Source organism: Pongo abelii, chromosome 5 (assembly GCF_028885655.2).
Source record: "Pongo abelii isolate AG06213 chromosome 5, NHGRI_mPonAbe1-v2.0_pri, whole genome shotgun sequence".
In the NCBI taxonomy this organism is placed as follows: Eukaryota; Metazoa; Chordata; class Mammalia; order Primates; family Hominidae; genus Pongo; species Pongo abelii.
The window spans coordinates 57,685,390-57,707,789 of NC_071990.2; the positions used below are offsets into that span (position 1 = coordinate 57,685,390).

Sequence of the window (22,400 nt, forward strand, 5' to 3'; positions counted from 1 at the left end):
TTTTTCGTAGATATAAGATTTCACCATGTTGGCTAGGTTGGTCTTGAACTCCTGACCTCAGGTGATCCACGTGCCTCGGCTTCCCGAAGTGCTGGGATTATGGTTGTGAGCCACCATGCCTGGCCGTATATTTTAAAAATCTCTTAAGGTCCAGTTACTATTATATTTTGGTCCTGTACTGAAGGAGGATGTAAGTCATTTTCCTAAAATGATTTTTATAGAGATAGATGTTGGCAGTTTACTCAAAAGAGAATATAGGAAAATCTTTTTTAACAGGTTTGGTGGGACTAGCCTTATTAACTGAATAAAGTACTTTACAGAATGGGGTATATCTATATGTATGTTTTAAGATTTGTTCATACAAAGCAGATGTTCTGTGTACTTTGTATTTGTAAACTAATTGGGGGTGGGAAGGAGATTGCTTTGTAAAGAGGGTTTCCTGGTTCTAAAACTTTGCTGCTGGAGATGGTAAGATGGTAAATAAATATTGTACTGTTATGCTGCATATATCTCTTCTGCTTTATCTGTATTTGCATATAAAATTCTTGAGAAAAACCATTGCTTTTCTAAGTGTTATTTGGGATATGGTTTGAGTTATATAAGTTGAGTAGAAGGGGCTTCTGGTAAACAGAACTTTGGGGGTTGGTGCAAACTTCAGACCAAACTATGGATTGAAGCTTTAGGATGGGCAATAATAAGCAGACTTTGAAATTGGGTTTCTATGAAGTAATCCATTTGTTGCAGGAATTCTGTTCAAACCAAATGCGCTAGTCAGATACCGTGATGATGTGCAAAGTTAATTCTTTTGCAGTTGGTTGTTCCTTTGAGCTTTCTTTGAACTTGGAGTCCCTTACATATAAGATAGAGGTGATGAAAGAAATAGTCTCCAGTTGGTACTCCTCTGGATCATCAGTGCCAGCTGATGTTCAGGGAGATATTATGACTGTAAATAAACCTGCCTTGGATTGTTTTGTGTATATCCCCTCACCTTATTCTTTACCTTCTTCCCTCCTACAAATTGCATCTTTTTCTATTACTGGCTTTTTCAGTAGCCAGAAAGTGCCTGTGATGAGTGAGATAGGAAACTGGGTTGTTGTGGTCACTTCTCTGGGTAGTAACTGTTCTTGCAGAGTGCTTTCTTCCTAGGTTATATCACCGTGTGTGGTATATGGAGCAAAATCGTTCCATTTCACAGAGAGGTCTAGTGACTTCATGTTCATAATATATTCATATTTCTATTAAAGTAATTGTGTAGAAAATATAAAATGGAAGCTTTTTGGTTCATCAAGAACTAAAGTGCTTTTTGAAATTCGTAATAATGATTTACAAATATAAGTCATTTGTTTATCATTAAAAAGCCACAAAGTAGTACAATGCAATGAGCTATTGTAAAATAATTTCTTCTATGAAGCCCAGCTTTTTGTTCTTTTTTCTTTTTTTTAAGCCTTTATTTTAGGTTCAGGGGTACATTTACAGGTTTGTTTTATAGGTAAACTTGTATCACGGGGGTTTGGGGTACAGATTATTTTGTCACCCAGGTACTAAGCGTGGTAAACTGATTGTTATTTTTCTGGCGCTCTCCCTCCTCCCACCCTCCTCCCTCATTCAGGCCCAGTGTCTGCTGTTCCCCTATTTGTGCCCATTGGTTCTCATTATTTAGCTCCCACTTATAAGTGAGAACATGCAGTATTTGGTTTTCTGTTCCTGTGTTAGTTCACTAAGCCCTCCAGCTCCATCCATGTTCCTGCAGAGCTGCAGAGGACATGATGTCATTCTTTTTTTTTTTGGCTGTATAGTAGTCCGTCGTGTATATGTACTACATTTTCTTTACCTAGTCCTGCTTTTTAATATTGTTTTCTAGAAATTGCTTTGCAAAAGTAAAATCACTCCATTAATTCTGCATTCCCTTTGAGTTGATATTTGCAAACATTTAAAGTAACTGATTTAGCTAGTTATCACAATAAGTTACTCAGAGGCTCAACTTTTCGGCGAGTGATGTATGAAGAGTAAAGTGAAAGATCTGCCTGAATTTAATATTTGTAAAAAATATACTCATGGGTCTTTTAAGAAATTTTTTTTTTTTTTTTTTTTTTTTTTTTTTTTCTGAGATGGAGTCTCTCTCTGTCACCCAGGCTGGAGTGCAGTGGCGCAATCTCTGCCCACTGCAAGCTCTGCCTCCTGGGTTCACGCCATTCTCCTGCCTCAGCCTCCCGAGTAGCTGAGACTGCAGGCACCCACCATCACACCCGGCAATTTTTTTGTGTTTTTAGTAGAGACAGGGTTTCACCGTGTTAGCCAGGATGGTCTCGATCTCCTGACCTCGTGATCCGCCCACCTCGGCCTCCCAAAGTGCTGGGATTACAGGCGTGAGCCACCGCGCCCGGCTGAAAAATTTTTTATAAAACAGTTTAGAGCCAGTTCTGTCTGGCATTTAGCTTCCTAAACCATACTACGTTTTCAGGATCGAGAGTGAATTATTCAAGAAATAGGCATTTGTAAATGAATTTTAACAGAAAGTTCATCTGTGAAGTCATATACATTCATCTGAAGTTACTTAAGTAGAAATTTAGCTTCTATTAAAAATTTATTTTGGTGTTTAATTAGCTTCCTTTTGAGCACATTTGTTAAACTTACCTAAGAGAACTTATCTTTGTGATTGGAAAAACTAAGAATCCTGCTTTCTATATTTATATTCCAAAGAACAACAGAGAAAGGTCAGGTCTAAGTGAGCTGAATAAGCATATATTTTTAAGTTTCAACTTTTAATTTGACTAAGTGTACTTTCATCAGTATTTTAAATACACTTTAAAATACAAAATCAGACATGCTTTTAGGAAAACCATATATGTAAAAAAAAAAAATACAAATTTGTGTTTTAGCTAAATGTTTTTTGCTTTAAGTGATAACGGTGTTTGGCTTGAAATTTGTGTAAAAATATTTTCCTAATAGCCATTAAGCTTGTTGAGCTGAAAGTAACTTTCCTTAATTCTTGATTAATGTGTTTCTGTTGAGTTTGGAAAATAATGTAACCCTATCATTATACATATAGGGACAAAAATCTGAGAAAAGTTACATACAATTTACTAATAGATTATGTTCCTTCTAGATGCAGCATTTCTGTCTATATTTTTGTAGGATAGATATTAAACATTTTTATAAGGCAAAATTAGTGATTTAAACCAAGTCCATTATGTTCCCAAACAAAAGACTGAGATCCTTAACATTTTTGTCTTTATATAGTCTTCTTCATTAATAATTAAAATTTGTTAACAATTTTATTACATATGCTGATTGTAGAAAAATTAGAAAATAAATGTAAAAAAAAAAAACCCTGCAGACAGAAATAACCACTATTTAACATTTTGATTTATATAGCTTTCTAGATTTTATTCATATATATATTTACAGGATCATTTTCACTTAAAAAGTACAAGTGTTGCTTGGCACAGTGGCTCATGCCTGTAATCCTAGCACTTCGGGAGGCCTAGATGGGAGGATTGCTTGAGGCCAGGAGTTCAAGTCCAGCTTGGGCAATACTGCAAGACTCTGTCTTCACAAAAAATAATAAAAACTTGCTGGGAGTGGTGGTACATGCCTGTAGGCCCAGCTACTCAGGAGACCGAAGTGAGAGGATTGCTTAAGTGAGCCCAGGAGGTTGAGGCTGCAGTGAGCTGTGGTCACACCATTGCACTCTAGCCTGGGTAACAAAGTGAGGTCCTGTCAGAAAAAAAAAGTATCTAATCAATTGATCTATTAGTACTAATAGGGAAGAGATGTTGAAATGTAAGTTTAACATTATCATTTCATTGATTATGGGATTTTGTGTCAGGTTGTCATTTCTAGACTTGGACTTTTTGCTGTAACTCTACCAGGATACATTAAAAGATAAACATTGTTCTTTAGAAGTGTTGCTTTACCTGTATATGCTTAACTTTCATGGAGATGTTTCCTCAGGTGTAACCAGTATCCTGAATATGGCTATCATTTCTAGGATACAACCGAAATTTGCTTTGTGCATGCTTTACCGAAAATTTTAGATAAAAATGTAAAGAAGTATATTTGAGAATGTAAGAATTTCATAGTGACTGAACCAGAATCTGCCTTTAAGCTTCTTCTGGCTTTACATCCTCCTTAATTGTATGCAGTTCTGGGTATGGAAGAAAACTGATGCAGAGATTGATCTGAAGTATTGGCAAACAGAAGACCTCCAATTTTCCCAATATTTTTCCTAAGGCTTTCCTATGCTTCTCCCCAACACTGATTGGCTAGCATTGATAGCTTATTCACTGTTGGTATGGACCCTTTAATATTATGTGTTTTATTTAAAGACATTAGTCCAGGGTGACCATAGGAAATACTTCAAGGAGGATAACCCTGAAGATCCTATAGCTGCTAATACTCAAAATGAAACTTAAAAAAAAATAATGATTTTTGCCATGGATCAGAGCCAATTCAATTCTAGCTTGAGAAGTGAATTCAGGTCATATCTGAAAGCCTGACCTTTCTTAGAAATTAGGTCCAAAGACCTAAGTGATAATTCAAGTTATGGGCTTTGTGGGAGCAAATCCAGCCTAAGGAAAGGAGTTCTGGAATTTTACAATTTCACATTAAATTACACATCAGCATTGTGGCATTAGGGGAATGGTAGAAATTCTCAGTGCTAAGAATTGAGTGACCCCTTTAACCAGCTACCTTGACCCCCAAACCCAAGATTTGTAATGGAAAAATATTGTGTGGGCTGGGTGCTGTGGCTTACGCCTGTAATCCCAGCACTTTGGAAGGCTGAGGCTGGCGGATCACTCGAGGTCAGGAGTTTGAGACCAGCCTGGCCAACATGGCGAAACCCCATCTCTACTAAAAATGCAAAAATTAGCCGGACCTGGTGACACACACTTGTAGTCCCAGCTACTTGGGAGACTGAGGCAGGAGAATCGCTTGAATCCAGGAGGCAAAGGTTGCAGTGAGTCAAGATCACACCACTGTACTCTAGCCTGGGTGACAGAGCGAGACTCTGTCTGGAAAAAAAAAAAAAAAGAAAAATATCATATGACTAATAGAGTCTGCCTCATATACCTAATCTTTTCCCAGTTTAAAATATCTTTCTTTAATACACCCGTTTTCTCAGTTTTAAAGTGCTAGCTTCAAAATTGGCAAAGATTTCAGAGTTGAAGCCCTTGCTTTCCCTACTACCATTCCTTTTCCTCTACTCCTAGCAGATTTCTCCCAAATCTGTTTTCAGTATTGGTAGCCAGAGTTCCTTTTTTTCTTCCTTTTTAAGAAGAAAATAGAACCAGGCATGGTTGCATGTACCTATAGGTCCAGCTACTCTGTAGGATGAGGTGGGAGGCTTGCTTGAGCCCAGGAGTTTGAGTCCAGCCAGAGGACCTTATCTCTGAAGGAAAACAAACAAACAAACAAAAAATGGAGAAACTTTCTCCTGAGAGGGAAGAAAAAAGCCCAAAGTCAATTCTAAGATGCCTTTTGTTTTCAGCATTAGGGCTTGTGGGTCTTTTCAGCCCTTCAGTGTTGTGAAAGAGAATAAACATCAGCAGAATTAGTAGGGAATAACAGAGGCAATTCATTGAGACATAACCATATACAAGTTGAGTGTCCTTTATCTGAAATGCTTGGAATCAGAAGTGTTTGGGTTTTAGATATTTTTGGATTTTGGAATATTTGTGTTACAGCTGTTGGTCGAGCATCCCTGATGTGAAAATCTGAAATCTGAAATGCTGCAAGGAATGTTTCCTTTGAGCTTCATACGGGCACTCAAAAAGTTTTGGATTTTAGAGCTTTTTTTTTTTTTTTTCCAGATTTTTGGATTAGGGAAGCTCAACTTGTAGTTAAATAAAATATGTAGGCTACTAATAGCTAAATATAAGAAAAACAATTGTAGTAAATAATGACAATCCCATCAGGTTTTGAGGCCTCCAAGATGGTAGGCTAGTGATTAATTTTAGAGTGAAGTTGAAGAGATCTAAACGAATGTTTAAATGGCTAAACAACTTACCTTCCTAGTGTTGTGGGTATGTTTTGATAGCACGTGAGTATAATTCGAAGGGAGTAAAGTTTTAAGAATATACTTATGTGACTAGTGAATTACTGAAATTTTTTCCTACTGGATGTATAATTGCTGTGTTTCTGAATTTAATTTTCATTGACCTTTGCATCAAGAGTATATGCAAAGGTCAGTGAAAAGTATTGCATCAGATTCATTAAGTATGCTTTAAAGTAAACGTTAAGAAGAATAAATATTATGTAAAGCTTTCCTGAATGACTATAACTTCAAAAGTAACTTAAAATGGTTTTATTATGGCCTAGAACAAAGTAAAATGATAGTGGAAACATCAGTTCAAGGATAGTTCTTTCTGAGTTAGGATTACCTAAATTTATCCAAAACATGGCCTTCTTCCTGTCCCTAGAATATTCACATTGTTGTTGTGACATAGGAATTTTGGAGAGATGAAAAAATCCCTTGATTTCCTATCCTCACCCCCACATGGCTGCATAAGTGACTTAATGTTTGATTAGGAAATATTTTGTTTAGTGTAAGGGTAGCAACTTGAAATATCTTGATAAATTTTCTGCAGCTTCTAGTCTCCAGACAAATTTAGGCATAAGATATACTGTCTATTTAGGAATGTCAGTCCTTCTCTCAACCTTATAAGAGAATTGTCATTACTGTCTTTTTTTTTTTGGTAGGTAAACAGTAATTTATACCTTGTCCACTTTGTCTGTATGTTAATGTGACCTTGGTTTACCAGGACTTTCAAGCATGACTTTTGTTAAAGTTTAAAACCTAGAAAGTATTATCTCTGTTGAGAAAGTTAACACACTCTATACCTGTGTTTAAATTTTACCAGCATCTTTAAATTAAAATTTATATTTGTGATCTATGCTAAATTTCCTTCTCGAGGTAGTACCTACATTTTGTAGTTTTTGCAAGGAGTAAATTTAATTTGACCTTTTTCCCCCTTTTTTTAGAAGACAGAGTCTTGTTTTGTTGTCACCCAGGCTGGATCATAGCTCTTTGGAGCCTTGATCTCCTGGGCTCAAGCAATCCTCCTGCCTCAGCCTCCTGAGTAGCTAAGACTATAGGCACATGCCACCACGCCTAGCTAAATTTTTAATTTTTTTGTAGAGACGAGGCCTTGCACTGTTAGCTAGGCTGGTCTCCAACTCCCGGGCTCAAGTGAACCTCCTGCCTCAGCTCCCAAAGTGCTGGGATTACAAGTGTGAGCTACTATACTCGACCACTAATTTGCTTTTAAGGCAGATTTGCCTGTACTAAGGGATCAAAGTTTAGAAAAATAACTTCCTGTGACTGCCATTTCTGAGGACCTGCATTGCCCTGTAACTTGTAAAAGGATATTTTCAAGTTAGTAGAATGTCACCTACTACCTGGGTGCAAGGCTGTATGCTGTCCAAGTAGTCAGAAAGTGAGTGGGGGTTACTTCTATCTAAAGTGGTCCTATAAACAGTCCCTACTGCAAAGGTGTAGCCTCATACTGAAAATACCAATTTGGCCTTTTTATATATGCTTACTTCAGTATAACTTCTGTCTACCTCTAGAAAGAAGTCATACCTGCTGTTTGACTTGGCCAGTGCACCACTATCCCACTTTAGATAAAAATTGGGTTGTACATATGTGACTGATTTGCCCAAAGAGTGATATTTTATTTGTAACCAATCATTCTGGTAGAAAAAGCCAGGGAAGGCCGGGCGTGGTGGTGCACGCCTGTAATCCCAGCACTTTGGGAGGCCAAGGTGGGCAGATCACCTTAGGTCAGGAGTTCGAGACCAGCCTGGCCAACATGGAGAAACCCCATCTTTACTAAAAATACAAAAATTAGGTGGGTGGTGGCACGCGCCTGCAATCTCAGCTACTCGGAGTCTGAGGCAGGAGAATCACTTGAACCTGGGAGGCAGAGGTTGCAGTGAGCCGAGATCGCGCCACTGCGCTCCAGCCTGGGTGACAGAACAAGACTATGTCTCAAAAGAAAAAAGAAGCCAGGGAAGATCTATTATTTTTCTTTTCTTAAAATAGACTTTTTTAAAAGAGCAGTTTTAGGTACACCATAAAATTGAGCAGAAAGTACAGTCAGACAGTGTCCACTTACCTCCTCCCCTCCCACCCCTCCATGCAGAACCTCCGCTATCCTCATTGGAAACCACAGGGTACATTTGTTTCAATCTGTGAACCTCCATTAACACATTATGTGCTTCTAGTCTCTAGAAAAATTTAGGCATAAGATATACTTTCTATTTAGGAATGTCAGCCCTTCTTTCAACCTTGTAGGAGGAGAATTGTCATTACTGTCTTTTTTTTTTTTTTTTTTGGTAGGTAAACAGTGATTTATAAGTTGTCCACTTTGCCTGTATGTTAATGTGAGCTTGGTTTACATTAGGGTTCATAGTTTACATTAGGGTTCACACTTGGTGTTATACATTCTCTAGGCTTTGACAAATGTGTAATGACATGTATCTGTCATTGTAGTATTACTGAAAATATTTTGACTGCCCTAAAAATCTTGTGTGCCCTGCCAGTTTATCCCTCCTCCTTGACTATCCTCTGTCAGTCACTGATCTTACTACAGTTACCGTAGTTTTGCCTTTTCCAGAATGTGATATGTGGCCATACAGTATGTAGCCTTTTCAGATTGGCTTCTTTCACTTAGTAATCAGGTGCTTTTAAGTTTCCTCCATGTCTTTTCACAGCTTGATAGCTCAATTCTTTTTAGCATTGAATAATGTTCTATTGTCTGAATATACCAAAGTTTATCGATTCACCGATTGAAGGACATCTTGGTTGCTTCCAAGTTTTGGCACTTACAATACAGTTGCTGTAAACAGCTGTGTGCAGGTTCTTGTGTGGACATAAGTTTTCAGTTCATTTGAGTAACAACCAAGAAGTCCAATATGTTTAGTTTTGTAAGAAACTGTCAAACTGTTTTTCAAAGTGGCTATACCATTTTGCATTCCAGCCAGCAATGAAATGAGAGTTGGCTCTTGCTGCACATCCTTGCTAACATTTGATGTTGTCAGTCTTTTAGATGTGGCCATTCTAATAGATGTATATTGGTATCTCATTGTTTTAATATATACTTCCCTAATGACATATGTTGATCTTTTCATATGCTTAATTTGTAATCTGTATATCTTCTTTGGTGAGGTGTCTGTTTAGCTGTTTCCCCATTTTTAAGGCAGGCTGTTCATTTTCTTATTGTTTAGTGTTGAGTTCTTTGTATATATTGGATTACAGTCTTTTATCAGATGTGTATTTTGCACATATTCTCCCAGTCTGTGGCTTGTGTTCTTATTTGTTTGACATTGTCTTTTGCAGAGAAGTTTTAAGTTCTAATGAAGTACAGCATATCAATTATTTTTTTCAAGGACCGTGCTTTTGCTCCTGTATCTAAAAAGTCATTGTCATGCACAAGGTCATTTAGATTTTCTCCTATGTTATCTTTTAGGAGTTTTATAGTTTTGTATCTTGTATTTTGTTCTGTGATTCATTTTATGTTAATTTTTGTGAAGGGTGTAAGGTCAGGGTGTAGATTCATTTTTTTTGCGTGTGGATGTCTACTTGTTCAAACACCATTTGTTGGAAAGACTGTCTTTTCTCCGTCGTATTGTTTTTGCTACTCTGTCATAGATCAGTTGACTTTATTTATGTGGGTCTATTTCTGGACTCTGTTGTTTCATTGATCTGTTTGTCCCTTCTTTTGACAGTACCACACAGTCTTGATTACTGTAGTTTTATAGCAAGTTTTGAAGTCAGTTAGTGTCAGTCCTATGACTTTGTTCTCCTTCATTACTGAGTTGGCTAATAGTTTTTTGCCTCTCCATATACACTTCAAATTGAGTTTGTTGTTATACACAAAATAATGTTAGGATTTTGATTGTGATTGCATTGAATATATAGATCAAGTTAGGAGAACTGACATCTTGACAATAGTGAGTCTTCTATCTGTGAACATGAAATATCTCTCCACTTCTTGAGAGGTTCTTTGATACAAAATCAACTACAAAAGTCAGTATCATCTCTATATACCAATAACAGTTAAGCTGAAAACCAAATGAAGAATACAACCCCATTTACAATAGCCACACAAAAAAATTGAATACCTAGGAATACACCTAACCAAGGTGTGAACGATCTCTATGAGGAAAGCTACAAAACACTGCTGAAAGAAATCATAAATGACAAGCAAATGGAAAAACATGCCATGCTCATGGGTGGGAAGACTCAATATCATTAAAATGGCCATTCTGCCCAAAGCATTCTATAGATTTAGCACTGTTCTTAACAAACTACCAATGTCATTTTTCACAGAAGTAGAAAAAACTATTCTAAAATGTATATGTAACCAAAAAGCCTGAATAGTCGAGGCATTCTTAAGCAAAAAGAACAAAGCCAGAGACATCACATGACCTAATGTCGAATTATACTACAAGGCTACAGTAACCAAACCAGTATGGTACTGTTATAAAAATAGACACGCAGACCAATGGAATAAGTTAGGGAACCCAGGAATAAAGCAGCACAGGCACAATCAACTCACCAACTCAATGTTCAACAAAGTCGACAAAAATAAACAAGAAGGGATACTCTATTCAATAAATGATGCTGGGAAAACTGGCTGACCATATTCAGAAGTGTAAAATTAGACCTCTCACCATATATAAAAATTAACTTGGTGGATTAAAGACTTAAATGTAAGGACCTGAAACTATAAAAATTCTAGAAGAAAACCTAGGAAATACTCTTCTAGACATTGGCTTAGGCAAAGAATTTATGATGAAGACCCTAAAAGCAAATAGAACAAAATCAAAAATAGAAAAATGGGACTTAATTAAACGAAAGAGCTTCTGCACAGCTAAAGAAACTATCAACAGAGCTAACAGACAACCTACAGAATGGGAGAAAATATTTGCAAAGTATGCACCTGACAAAGGACTAATATCCAGAATTTATAAGGACTTGAATGAATCAACAAGGAAAAAAACCAATTCCATTGAAAAGTGGGCAAAGGCCATGAACAGACACTTCTCAAAAGACAACATACAAGCAGCCAATAAACATGAAAAAATGCTCAATATCACTAATCATCAGAGAGATACAAATCAAAATCACAATCAGATACCATCTCACAGCAGTCAAAATGGTTATTTCTAAAAAGTCAAAAAGTAACATATTGGCAAGGTTCTAGAGAAGAGGGAAACATTTATACACTGTTGGTGGAAATGCAAATTAGTTCATCTCCGGTGGAAAGCAGTTCAGAGATTTCTCAAAAAACTAAAAATAGAACTATGATTCTACCCAGCAATCCCATTACTGGGTATATTATCCAAAGGAGAATGCTGGACATAGTGGCTCACACCTGTAATCCCAGCATTTTGGGAGGCTGAGGCGGGAGGATCACTTGATCCTAGGATTTGAGACCAGCTTGAGTAACACAGCAAGCCTCTATCTCTACAAATAAGTTACCCAGGTGTGGTGGTGTGCACCTGTAGTCCCAGCTACTCAGGAGGCTGAGACAGGAGGATTGCTTGAGCCTGGCAGGTCAGGGCTGCGGTGAGTCGTGATTGTGTCACAGCACTCCAGGCTGAGTGGTGAAATGAGACCCTGTTTCAAAAATAAATAGGAAATTATTTCACCAAAAAGACACATGTATGTTCATAGCAGCACTATTCACAACAGCAAAGACATGGAATCTACCTATGTGTCCATCATCAGTGGATTGGATAAAGAAAATGTGGTATATGTACACTGTGGAATACTACACAGCCATAATAAAGAATGAAATCATTATGCAAAGGTGCAGCAACACGGATGCAGCTGGAGGCTGCTACCCTAAGCAAACTAATGCAGAAACAGAAAAACAAGTACCACATGTTCTCATTTATAAGTGGGGGTTAAATCTTGGGTTCACATGGAGAGTAAGTTGGGAACAATAAACACTGGGGACTCCAAAAGGAGAGAGAGAGAGGGTAGGGGGACAAGGGCTGAAAAACTTCCTATTGGATACTGTGTTCACTCTCTGGGTGATGGGATCAGTAGAAGGCCAAACTTCAGCACCATGCAGTATACCCTTATAACAAACCCGCACATGTACCCTTGAATGTGAAATAAAAATGAAAAAAAGGTTTTATGCGTTATTTCATCATAGTTTTGTAGTTTTCTTCATAAAGATGTACACATTTTGTTATATTTATACCTAAATATTTCATCTGGAGGGAGTACTAATGTACATGGTGATTTTTTAACTTCAAATTCCACTTGTTCATTGCTGATATATATGAAATCAGTTGACTTGTGTATTAACCTTGTATCCTGCAACCTTGCTATAATTGCTTATTAGTTCCAGGAACGATTTTGTTAATTATTTTGGATTTTCTACATGGATGCAAACAAAGAGTTTTATTTCTTCCTTCACAATCTGTGTATCTTTTATTTCTTTGTCTCATCTTACTTCATTAGCTAGGACTTCTAGTACAATGTTGTGAGTGGCAAGAGGGGATATCCTTGCCTTGTTCCTTATCTTAGTGTGAAGACTTTCTGTTTCTCATCATTAAATGTGTTGTTAGCTGTAGGTTTTTTGTAGATGATCTTTATAAAGTGAAGAAAGTTCCCTTCTATTCTTACTTTGCTGAGAGTTTTTATCATGAGTGGGTGCTGGATTTTGTTAAATGCTTTTTCTGCATCTATTAATATAGGATCATATGTGAGGGCCCCTCTATGGCTGGCTCCCCCTGGAGTTTTTAACTCTCAGGCTCGTCCACGCTAAGCATCCATTAGAGTTTAGTTTCCTATGGAGGTTCCTGCTAGAAGGTTTCTGCTTTAGTAAGTTGATGTTCTTTATTTACCTCTCTCTCTCCAATTTTAGGGGTCGGCGCTTTGCCTGATGACCCCACCTCTCTGACAGATCTGAGAAGAGTTTATTCTTCAGCTTTTAAGTGAATAAAGATGATAAATGTCCTAGCAGCTCGTTTGTCTAACTTCTTGGAAACCAAAGTTGCTGGTGGATAATTGACAGACCTACAAAATACCACATAAAACCTACAATACACAAAATAGGTTCTTATAACTCAAGTAAATGGTTCTTTAGTATAGTAGCTGTTTGATGAATGGATGTATGTTATCCAAATGCTAATTTTGTTAATTAAAAGGAATGAAAATTATTTTTCTGTTATAGGAGAATGTTAAACGTAAAGACCATATTGATCATCAGAAGGATAAAGTTGCTTTAACTCTGGCTCGTCTAGCCCGCCATGTTGAAGTGGAGAAACAGCAGAAAGAAGAGAAGAATAGAGCATTCAGAGTATGTGGCTATTTTAATTGGTATTTTATATAATTAAAAAATTATTTATAATAAAGTTGGTAAAGAGAAACCTTTAATCAAAAAAAGATATGATTTAATCAAAGCTCAGTATGTACCCTACATAGCTCATGAATGTAGTAGTAATTCATAATAGCTTTTTACATCTATTTTTAGTTTGTTGGATTCTTATCTGTATATAGGAAAAGAAGAAAAAACAGAATTAACTGAGTGGACTTCATTTTTGAGAATTAAAAATCATGGATTTCTCAAAGCAGATGAGCAATTAACAAGTTTCTAGTTATTTTATCATACGAGTGAAAAGAGTTTATCAGGGCTTTTATAGATATAAGCTGTTGAAAGATTATTTTCTACTGGATAGAACCAGATTGCTTTCTCAAATTTTAGCTTATCCTTCCAAATTAAATCCATTACTAAAAGGAAGAAATTTGAAGCAGGTTTGTAGATGAGCTGCTGCGTGGAAATGAAGCCCATTTTTAGAATCTTGCATTATATAAATTTTTTCCTTGACTTACTTTAGAAGGCCCCAAATGAAATTACTTAAAGAATTCCCTCAATAGTGACAAATGTCCTTTAGGAGCAGAATGTTGATACGTTGGATAAAAACCTCCATACTAAAGTACAAAAATGGAAATTTAAATCGTGCCTCTGGCCAGCAGCTGTTTAGATTTCAGTAGATCACTAGTTTTATAGACTTTGGGTTTCATTCTGTGAACGGACAGTTTAGAGATTCTCCCAGGTCAGAATAAGCTCCATGATTTTGTAATTTTAACATGCATGTTTTTGATTCCTTATTCCATTGGTTATTATAAAGTAATTTGTTTATTTCTGTAGCATCCTAATCTGTTATAAAATGGTCTTTAAATTTAGAAATAAGCTAGTTTGGGGGCTTTTACTTTATGATGTAATATCAATTAAATTAGACTATGGTATTCTAATTGTATGTTTTAAATGCTGATTGCATATATACATATATACACACACACACACATATGCAAACACAGACAATATTATTTTTATCCTGGCAGAAACACTATTCAATTTTAAGGAAGTTCCCCGCCCCCCTAGAACTATAAGTATGTTGTTTGATTTTTTTACAGAGAGATCATTTGCAAACTGTCTTACTTTCCCTCAGATTTCCTAAGTGATGCTAGCTTCTTTTCCCAGGCAGTCTTAATGGCTACATAGATAATAAAGTTTTTGTGATGAGCCCAGAATCTTGTATAGTCACTGTGACAACTAAGTTTTTTCTCAAGGGTAGTTTCAGCCTCCACCCATGTAAATGGTCATTCATTTTATTAAATACTTTACATTGAAGATTTTTTTTGAAATTTTGAAATTTTTAATTTTTTGTTTAACCAGTTGGAAAGAATAAATTTGTCTAGATTTCGTTCTTCTTTAACGAAGAAAATGACTCACATAGCAAGCTCATTGCTTGCTATCCAGCCATAATTTTGTTTTTCTTACTTTGATTCCCTTTATGGATTACTTATTTTTTAAAAGTAGATGACAAAACAACAACAACAACAAAAAACCACCCAGAAAGGAAGATATTGAAACTGAAATAGAAATAATTTTCGAAGAATTCTAGTGAATGATAATTCTGGCTAAAAATAGACATATAGAAAATGTCTTTCAACTGTTGTAGGCCTTTGTGAATTGTTGGTGTCTTCATTATTAAAGTAAGTTATCTTACTTTTGTGCTGGAGAGGTTTCAAAGAGAAAAAAAGGAATATTCATTAAAATCTTCACTGGAGCCAGACGGTGGCTCATGCCTGTAATCCCAGCATTTTGGGAGGACAAGGCGGACAGATCACCTGAGGTCAGTAGTTTGAGACAAGCTTGGCCAACATGGTGAAACCCCGTCTGTACTAAAAAGTTTTTGAAAGTTGCTTTGTGATAGAGAAAAAGGATGGCTAATTTTAGGATGATTTCAATAAGTGTTTTTTGAGCATTGACTATGCATGTTCATAGAGTTCAAATTCTATTGTAAGAAATGCCAGAGAACTTGAAAAAAAAAACTATTTAATTTTAATTATTGGAAATTGTTAAAATAAGTATGCTAGTAGTTGGTATGTAGTAATATTTAATCTCAATTATATTACTTTAATTGAAGGGTTTTTATTGTAATGGATTCCTGCAAGGAACTTTGATAAGTGGTCTAATTTAATACATAAGATGTCTTAGGATATATCTATCAAGGGCTATTGCTTTCTTTGGATAGGCTAACTTCGATTTTACTATTGTTTGTTTCTTATTGCATGTTATTCAGTATACTGATCCTGTAGGATACACTTTGAAAAAGTATTTGGTGATTTATGAAGTTGGGATACTGCATACTCCATGTATGAAAAATAGGGGTGTACGTTAGCACTTTAGAGCTTTAGTAGTCCTACATGAAAGTAACCTTTTAGATTTTGTGTTAAAACCAGTTTCTATACTTAATTTGATTACAGAGAATTTTAAAAAATGTATATAATGCATATTAACATTCATGAGAAGTGGTATTCCGTGGCTGTAATTTGAACAATGTTATGTAGATTTTCTTCAGATTAAAATCTTGATCCACTTTTTCGCCTCACTTATCCTTCCTGATAGAAAACCCTGTTACATTGATAACTAGGCCATACATTATTATGGTTTATATCTTACAAATCCAGTGTTTCTGACTCTGATTCCTTTTGAAGTACATGTAAATCTTTTTGAGAGGCAGTGTGATTATACTCGTTAGTGCATGAATTCTAGAATCAGATTGCCAGAGTTTGAATTCGGACATTGTTATATATCCTTGGGCAATTTATTTGACCTCTCTGTACCTCAGGTTTTTCATCATAAAAGAGGAACAATAATACCTAAAATCTAAAGTCTTTTTAAAACTGCCTCACACATGGTTAGTGGCCAACAAGTATTAATTTTAATACACATGATTGGAAAATACACAAATAGTTTTATGGATAATATAACTAGAAAGATTTAGGCTTTTAGCAATACAGAGCATCTAGTTCAGCATTGTCATTGGCCTGCTGCCTGCTATAAACAAAGATTTATTGGAACACTGCTACACTCACTTGTTTTCATATTGTCTGTGGCTGCTCTCCTGCTACAATGGCAGAGTTGAGTAGTGGCAGTAAAGACTCTATGGCCTGAAAAGCCATAATGAAATATTAACTAGCCCTTTGTGGAAAAGTTTGTCAACCCTTGGTCTAGATGGCAACAAATGCTTTACACTGGCACATATTAAGTGCTAATGAGTTATGTTATTAATATGACTCAGTGAACAAATACTTATTAGGCTCCTTCTGTATGTTTCAGATTAAATATGGAAAATTTGAAAAAATACGTAAAACTTTAAAAATGAAAATAATCCTTTACATGGAAATTCCTAGAGGTAGCCTTAATAACTTTTAATACATCTATTTTCAGGCTTTTTTTTCCTCTGCAGATATAGTTGCACATGGATTTGAAATTATTCTTTGTTTATATTTTGCCTCATTTGTTTAATACAATTTGGCGACCTGCTTGATATCCAAAGTATATTCCCACACCTTTGAAAAATTTGGTTAATGTTTTTAATGACGTCCATCAAATGTACGTACCATAATTTACTTAAACCATACCCTGTTGTTAGGGGTGTAGGTTGTAGTAAATTTTGTGCAATAACACTGGTGTACACATCTTAGAACATGCAGTTTTATTTTGATGTATTTCTTTGTCATAAATTTCTAGATGTGGAGTTCTGGGAATAAAAAGTAATCAGTATTTTCTGATCACTAATGTGTCAAAATCCTTTTCTCAAGGAAAACAGGGTAGTAATCTTAATTGAGTTTTTTCTTAATGTCTTCAGGAAAAAGTTGATTTTCAGCATGCTCATGGGTTACAAGAATTGGAGTTTATTCGAGGACATTCTGATACAGAAGCAGCAAGACTGTGTGTGGACCAGTGGCTAAAAATGCCAGGTATTCTTTAGAAATTACACTAAGGTTACCTAGCTTCCCCAGAGCCTTAAGGCAGAAAGTACGTCTGTTTTATGCTATTGCTAATAAGCATATAAGATATTAAATTTTGTTTCAGTGATACTAATATCACCTCATAATGGCCTACTTTATAATGGCCTGCTTTGCCCATTGTCTTTCTTCTTTGGCACAAGTATATTTGAGTATAAGCAATATAGATCGTACCTGAGCTCATTAGATATTACTCATTTATTCATTTATATATTTAATAGTTATTGCATGAAGTAGTACATATGTCCATGGGAGGTGTGTAACAGATTATTTGAGGTCAGAAAAAAGCTTCTCTAAAGAAATGGAATTTAAACTGAGATCTAGAGGAGTCATGTTTACTTATTTCATCAGTGCAGCCTATGTAGATATTTAATCAGGAAGCATCCTCATAGACTTGTCAAAACATTGGGTAGCTTCTTCATTACTAACTCTTTGCAGATCTGAGATTCCTTAAAGAGTTGCTGTGAAACATTTCTTACTCCACCAGATAATTTGGTGGAATTTTCAAGAGCAAGTAGGAGAGTCCCACCGTGACAACTTTCCTGTCTTGTCTTGAAGAATATCTACTGAGCCTTTAAAGGGTTAGGATATCCACAGAAACCATAGCTGTGGATTTAATCCTTTTTGTGGATTTTAATCCTTACAAAAGGTCATGGAAATATCTATGCATGCAATGCTTAACTTTGTTGAACCTAGGTATCTTGGATTCTAAAGTTAGTTCTCAAGGGCTTTCCTTTGAATGGAATCAAATTGCCACTTATAAAAGAATTCTAATAATTTATATTTATTGGTATTTAGCAGTTCATTCCATTTGATACCTGACATAATCGATGTTTTAGACACTTGGCACCCCCTGAAACTATATTTTCTCCTTATCAACCTGCTTGTGCCTCGCAAACTCCCCTCCTGCCCCCAAAAACCTTTTTCTTTGTTTTCTTCTTACTTGCCTGTGGGGTTTATACATGGCCAACAAATAATACAGTACTAGGGATTGCTGAGTGAATATGGTTATTGTATATCATGTCCAATTATGTGATAAGCTTATCTAGATTTATTCTATATAAGTTTGGTTGCTCAGCCATCTGTGATCTCAATACTTTATTCATTTCACTAATACAGTATTTATTATGTTGGATTGATCCGTTTATATGTCTGTCTCTTCCACCCAGCTATATGCTTCTTGGACACAAAGACCAAATCTTACTAATACTTTTTAGCGTCAGTTCCTTAAAAGAATGCTCAACGTAGAGATACTCAATAAATGTTGGTTGAATTTTTATAGAGGTAGGCTGTAAATATTTGCATAATGAACACAGAAAGGAAGCCTAGAACTTGGGCTCCAAATCTGACTGTTATTAAACAAAAAAATTATGTGGCACTCCAGATCTGCTTTGGCAAAAGACACATAGAAAATATGGTAAATGGTTTTGCCTCTTGGGGTGTTTTTTGAAAGCTTTTAGTTTTAAAAATCCCTCTTCATGTACATTCAGTTCTCAGTGGAAGAAGTTAATGATTAGCTCAGTGGTGTCATCTTTGTTGCATCAGAATATTCTGGGACCTTTTAAACAGATGCCTACACCTCATTATCTCCAGAGATTATTCTAGGGCATCTGTACTTTTGGGAAAGATCCCTAGGTGGATAGGAAAATGGGCTAGAACTAGAAGACTTTATCATCTCTAGATCTCTTCTAAAAATTATCTCATGAGTCTGACACTTTCAAGTCCTATACAGAATGGTAGTTGGGCCAGTAATATGCCCTTCAAGCTTAATATCTGGCCTCCAGGTTGTCAGAATATTGTAATGCATTGTAAATTGAATCTTGAGCATCTGTTTATGTATTTCCCTGAGCAGGTCAAGTGGGATCAAATGAGTTATTTAGCTGTGTCTTTATGGTACTTTCAAGATTAGTGTTTTCTCTGCCTTTTAGTACTGGCTTTTTGATGGCTGATAAGCTTAAGCCTGGAGTTAAGGTCTATAGTTATGATCTTTTTTGTGTGATGGGCTCAGCTTTTTGCTTGGTCTCTGAGGCAATGTAAAAATAAAGTTTGGAATCTATTGCTTGAACAGCTGTGTAGTATTGGGCTATATTTGGTATGGTGCTATTCCATAAATGGGCTTTAGAGAGTGCTGAGATCCTTTAAGAGCGTATAGCTGGGGAAAAGAGAGAGGAATCACAGTTCTCTTTAATTATAGAGAGTGAGATTCTACTTCTCAGTAGCATTAAAGGACTCATTCAATCTATTTCAAAATACAGTACTCAGCTGTTATAATTCAGTTCTTTCATTAGAAGTATTTTAAGTACCTTATTTATAATTATTCTAATATTGGACAGTCCATTCTTTATGGGTGTTTAGAGTTGGCCAGTTTGCATAAATTTGAATACTTAGTATTATAATTTTTTAAAATGCTGTCTGTATTATTTAAGAAAAAAGCTGTTTAAATCTCTGTATTTTGCCTTTCCATGGGGAAGCCTCCCTACCCCTCCACCCGGAAATTGGCTTCTCCAACTTTATTTTTATCCAGAGCCACTATTTATAGCTAAATAAAGGTCCTGATAGGAAACATCTGGAATGTGGGTGGACAATTATAAAAGTTGTCATAATTCTTACTACATTAAGAATGTTAAAGATAAAGTAGATTGCCATTTTAATGCCTTGTTAAGACTAAAATATGATTAATTCCATGCTGTCCATTATTTGTTGTCAGAACATATTTATAAACATTTTGACAGTTTGATAGAGGTACTCCCCCAATAAAGACTAAAAGAGAGGAAAAGCAATTAAAACCTTAATCATATATAACCATTTGGGGATTTAAAAATCATATTGTCTTAAGGGAATAATTCTATTTAAATGCTTAGGGGCTTTGTAGAAAATTCAATAAAGATAAATATTTAGCTTTTTGTTGTATGAAATATTCAAAGCATTTGAGTGAAATTAGTCCACAAGAGATAGTAATAAAAGAGAGAGTAATCAAACTGTCTGTGAATCAGAATACTTGTGGTTGTTTTGCAATTGTTTTTTATACAACTTAACTCTTTAAATTTTTCTTCGTATATTATGTGTTGGGAGTTGCCCCAAGGACATTTGGCTGGGGGATTCATCTACAAGTTGTGTGACCTTAAGATCAAAATTATAAAGAAAGAAAGGGATGAAAAATGGACCAGGATAAAGGAGGATTAATTAATTAAGAGAAGAAAATGGTGGACAACCTGTTTCCTAATTGGCTTTTTAAAGAGAAAAAGAAAAGGGACAAAATAGGATAAGTAGAAAGGGGAGAGGTATCAACAATAAGTAAATCTCTGCTTTGTGTTCTATAAATGTGTTATCCCTTACACTTGTATTACTTGATGTCTAGACTGGAACTGATTGATCAGTGGCTTGATTCCTCAGAAAATAACACACTTATCCTCCTTGCTTCCTTGCTTTCTTCACTCCATCCTCTCTACCCCAGTTACATTGTGTAATATAACTTTCATAGAGCTCAGACCCTCTATAATATAGCTAAATTTATAACACAGTTGAAATAGTTAAAAGAGAAAATAAGAATTAGAGGAAAAGATCTGGCTGGGCACAATGTCTCATGCCTGTAATCCCAGCACTTTGGGAGGCCAAGGTGGGAGGATCACTTCAGGCCAGGAGTTTGAGACCAGCCTGGGCAACATTGAGAGACCCTGTCTCTACAAAAAATAAAAATATTAGCTGGGCATGGTGGCATGTGCCTATAGGCCCACCTGCTCAAAATGAAGGGAATAGAGGCGTAACCTTCTAATGCATTTGGTGTTTAACATTTTTTAGCTGTTGAGCTTAAAGAAAAGGATTTTTTTTCCCTAAAGGGAATGCTACTTGGAGCTGGGCATGGTGGCGTGCTCCTGTAGTTTGAGTGACAGCAGGACAATTGATTGAGCCTGGGAAATACAGCAAGATGCCCATCTCAAAAAAAAAGAGAATGCTACTTGGTGATATTAAGGGCTTTTTTTTGGTCACAACTTATTTACTTTTAGGTTGTTATATCTTTTATAAGAGAGGTTTTAAACAATTATAATTAGGATCATCCAGTTGATGCTATATCATAATTTTCATTGTTTTGTCCTAATTTTGATCACTAGCCCAAAGGATAAGTATCTGAAATAATAACCTAAGAATTCATATTCTGATGATGCAGGACTCAAAACAGGCACAATTAATTGTGGAACAAAAAGTTCATTCCGAAGAGGAGGCCAAACGCGGGTGTCTGGGAAACCAATTTTATGTCCTATAATGCACTGTAACAAGGAGTTTGACAATGGGCACCTTCTCTTAGGACATTTGAAAAGGTAAGTAGGATATTCATAATAGTGAATGCTGAGGATCTAGTGAGCTACCAAGTGATTTTATAAAATGAAAGCGTAATGCGCCTTTGCCATTATGATTATATAGCTTTATATTCCAAACTCAAATTATTTTGTGCCATTATGATATAATTTTTTCATAATTGGTGAAGTCAGATTTTTCTAGTGGGTGTAGCTTTTAGCTTTATGGTTATAGCTTTTAAATATTTATTTTTTCCTGATATGGCTTATAAAGTTCTAAACAGACTTTTTCCATCAAAATCCAGATAGGTTAGTTTTAGAGAAATCCAGCCCATAAATGTAAATTTCAAGAGACAAGGAGCATGCACAGACATTTGGTCTAGCCTGAAGAAAGGTAATAGGCATTACAAAATAAATGTTAAAAGCAAACTGATGTAAGCAAAATTAATAATAAAAATTCTATTTATTGAAACCCATTTTATCAATTTACTGAGTTTGATGGTGTTTTTTTGTTTTTTGTTTTTTGTTTTTTGTTTTGAGACAGGGTCTCACTCTGTTGCCCAGGATGGAGTGCAGTGCAGCTTCCACCTCCTGGGCTCAAGGGATCCTCCCATCCTCCCATCTCAGCCTCCTGAGTGGCTGGGACTACAGGTGTGCGCTACCACACCCAGCTAATTTTTGTATTTTTTGCACAGACATGGCTCTGCCATGTTGCCCAAGCTGGTCTTGAACTCCTGAGCTCGAGCATTCTGCCCACCTCA

At 35.9% G+C, this 22,400-nt stretch overlaps 1 protein-coding gene across 7 annotated transcripts in view; it reads left to right on the plus strand.

The window, feature by feature from the left end:
• Window positions 1-22,400, plus strand: part of ZNF451 (zinc finger protein 451) — a 79,711-nt gene that overhangs the window by 21,374 nt on the left and 35,937 nt on the right. For all 7 annotated transcript variants that reach the window (XM_054556769.2, XM_063724626.1, NM_001132134.1 and 4 more), the window contains 3 exon segments: window positions 13,200-13,325; window positions 17,188-17,299; window positions 21,513-21,663. In XM_054556769.2, the coding sequence (XP_054412744.1) occupies window positions 13,200-13,325; window positions 17,188-17,299; window positions 21,513-21,663 (389 nt within the window).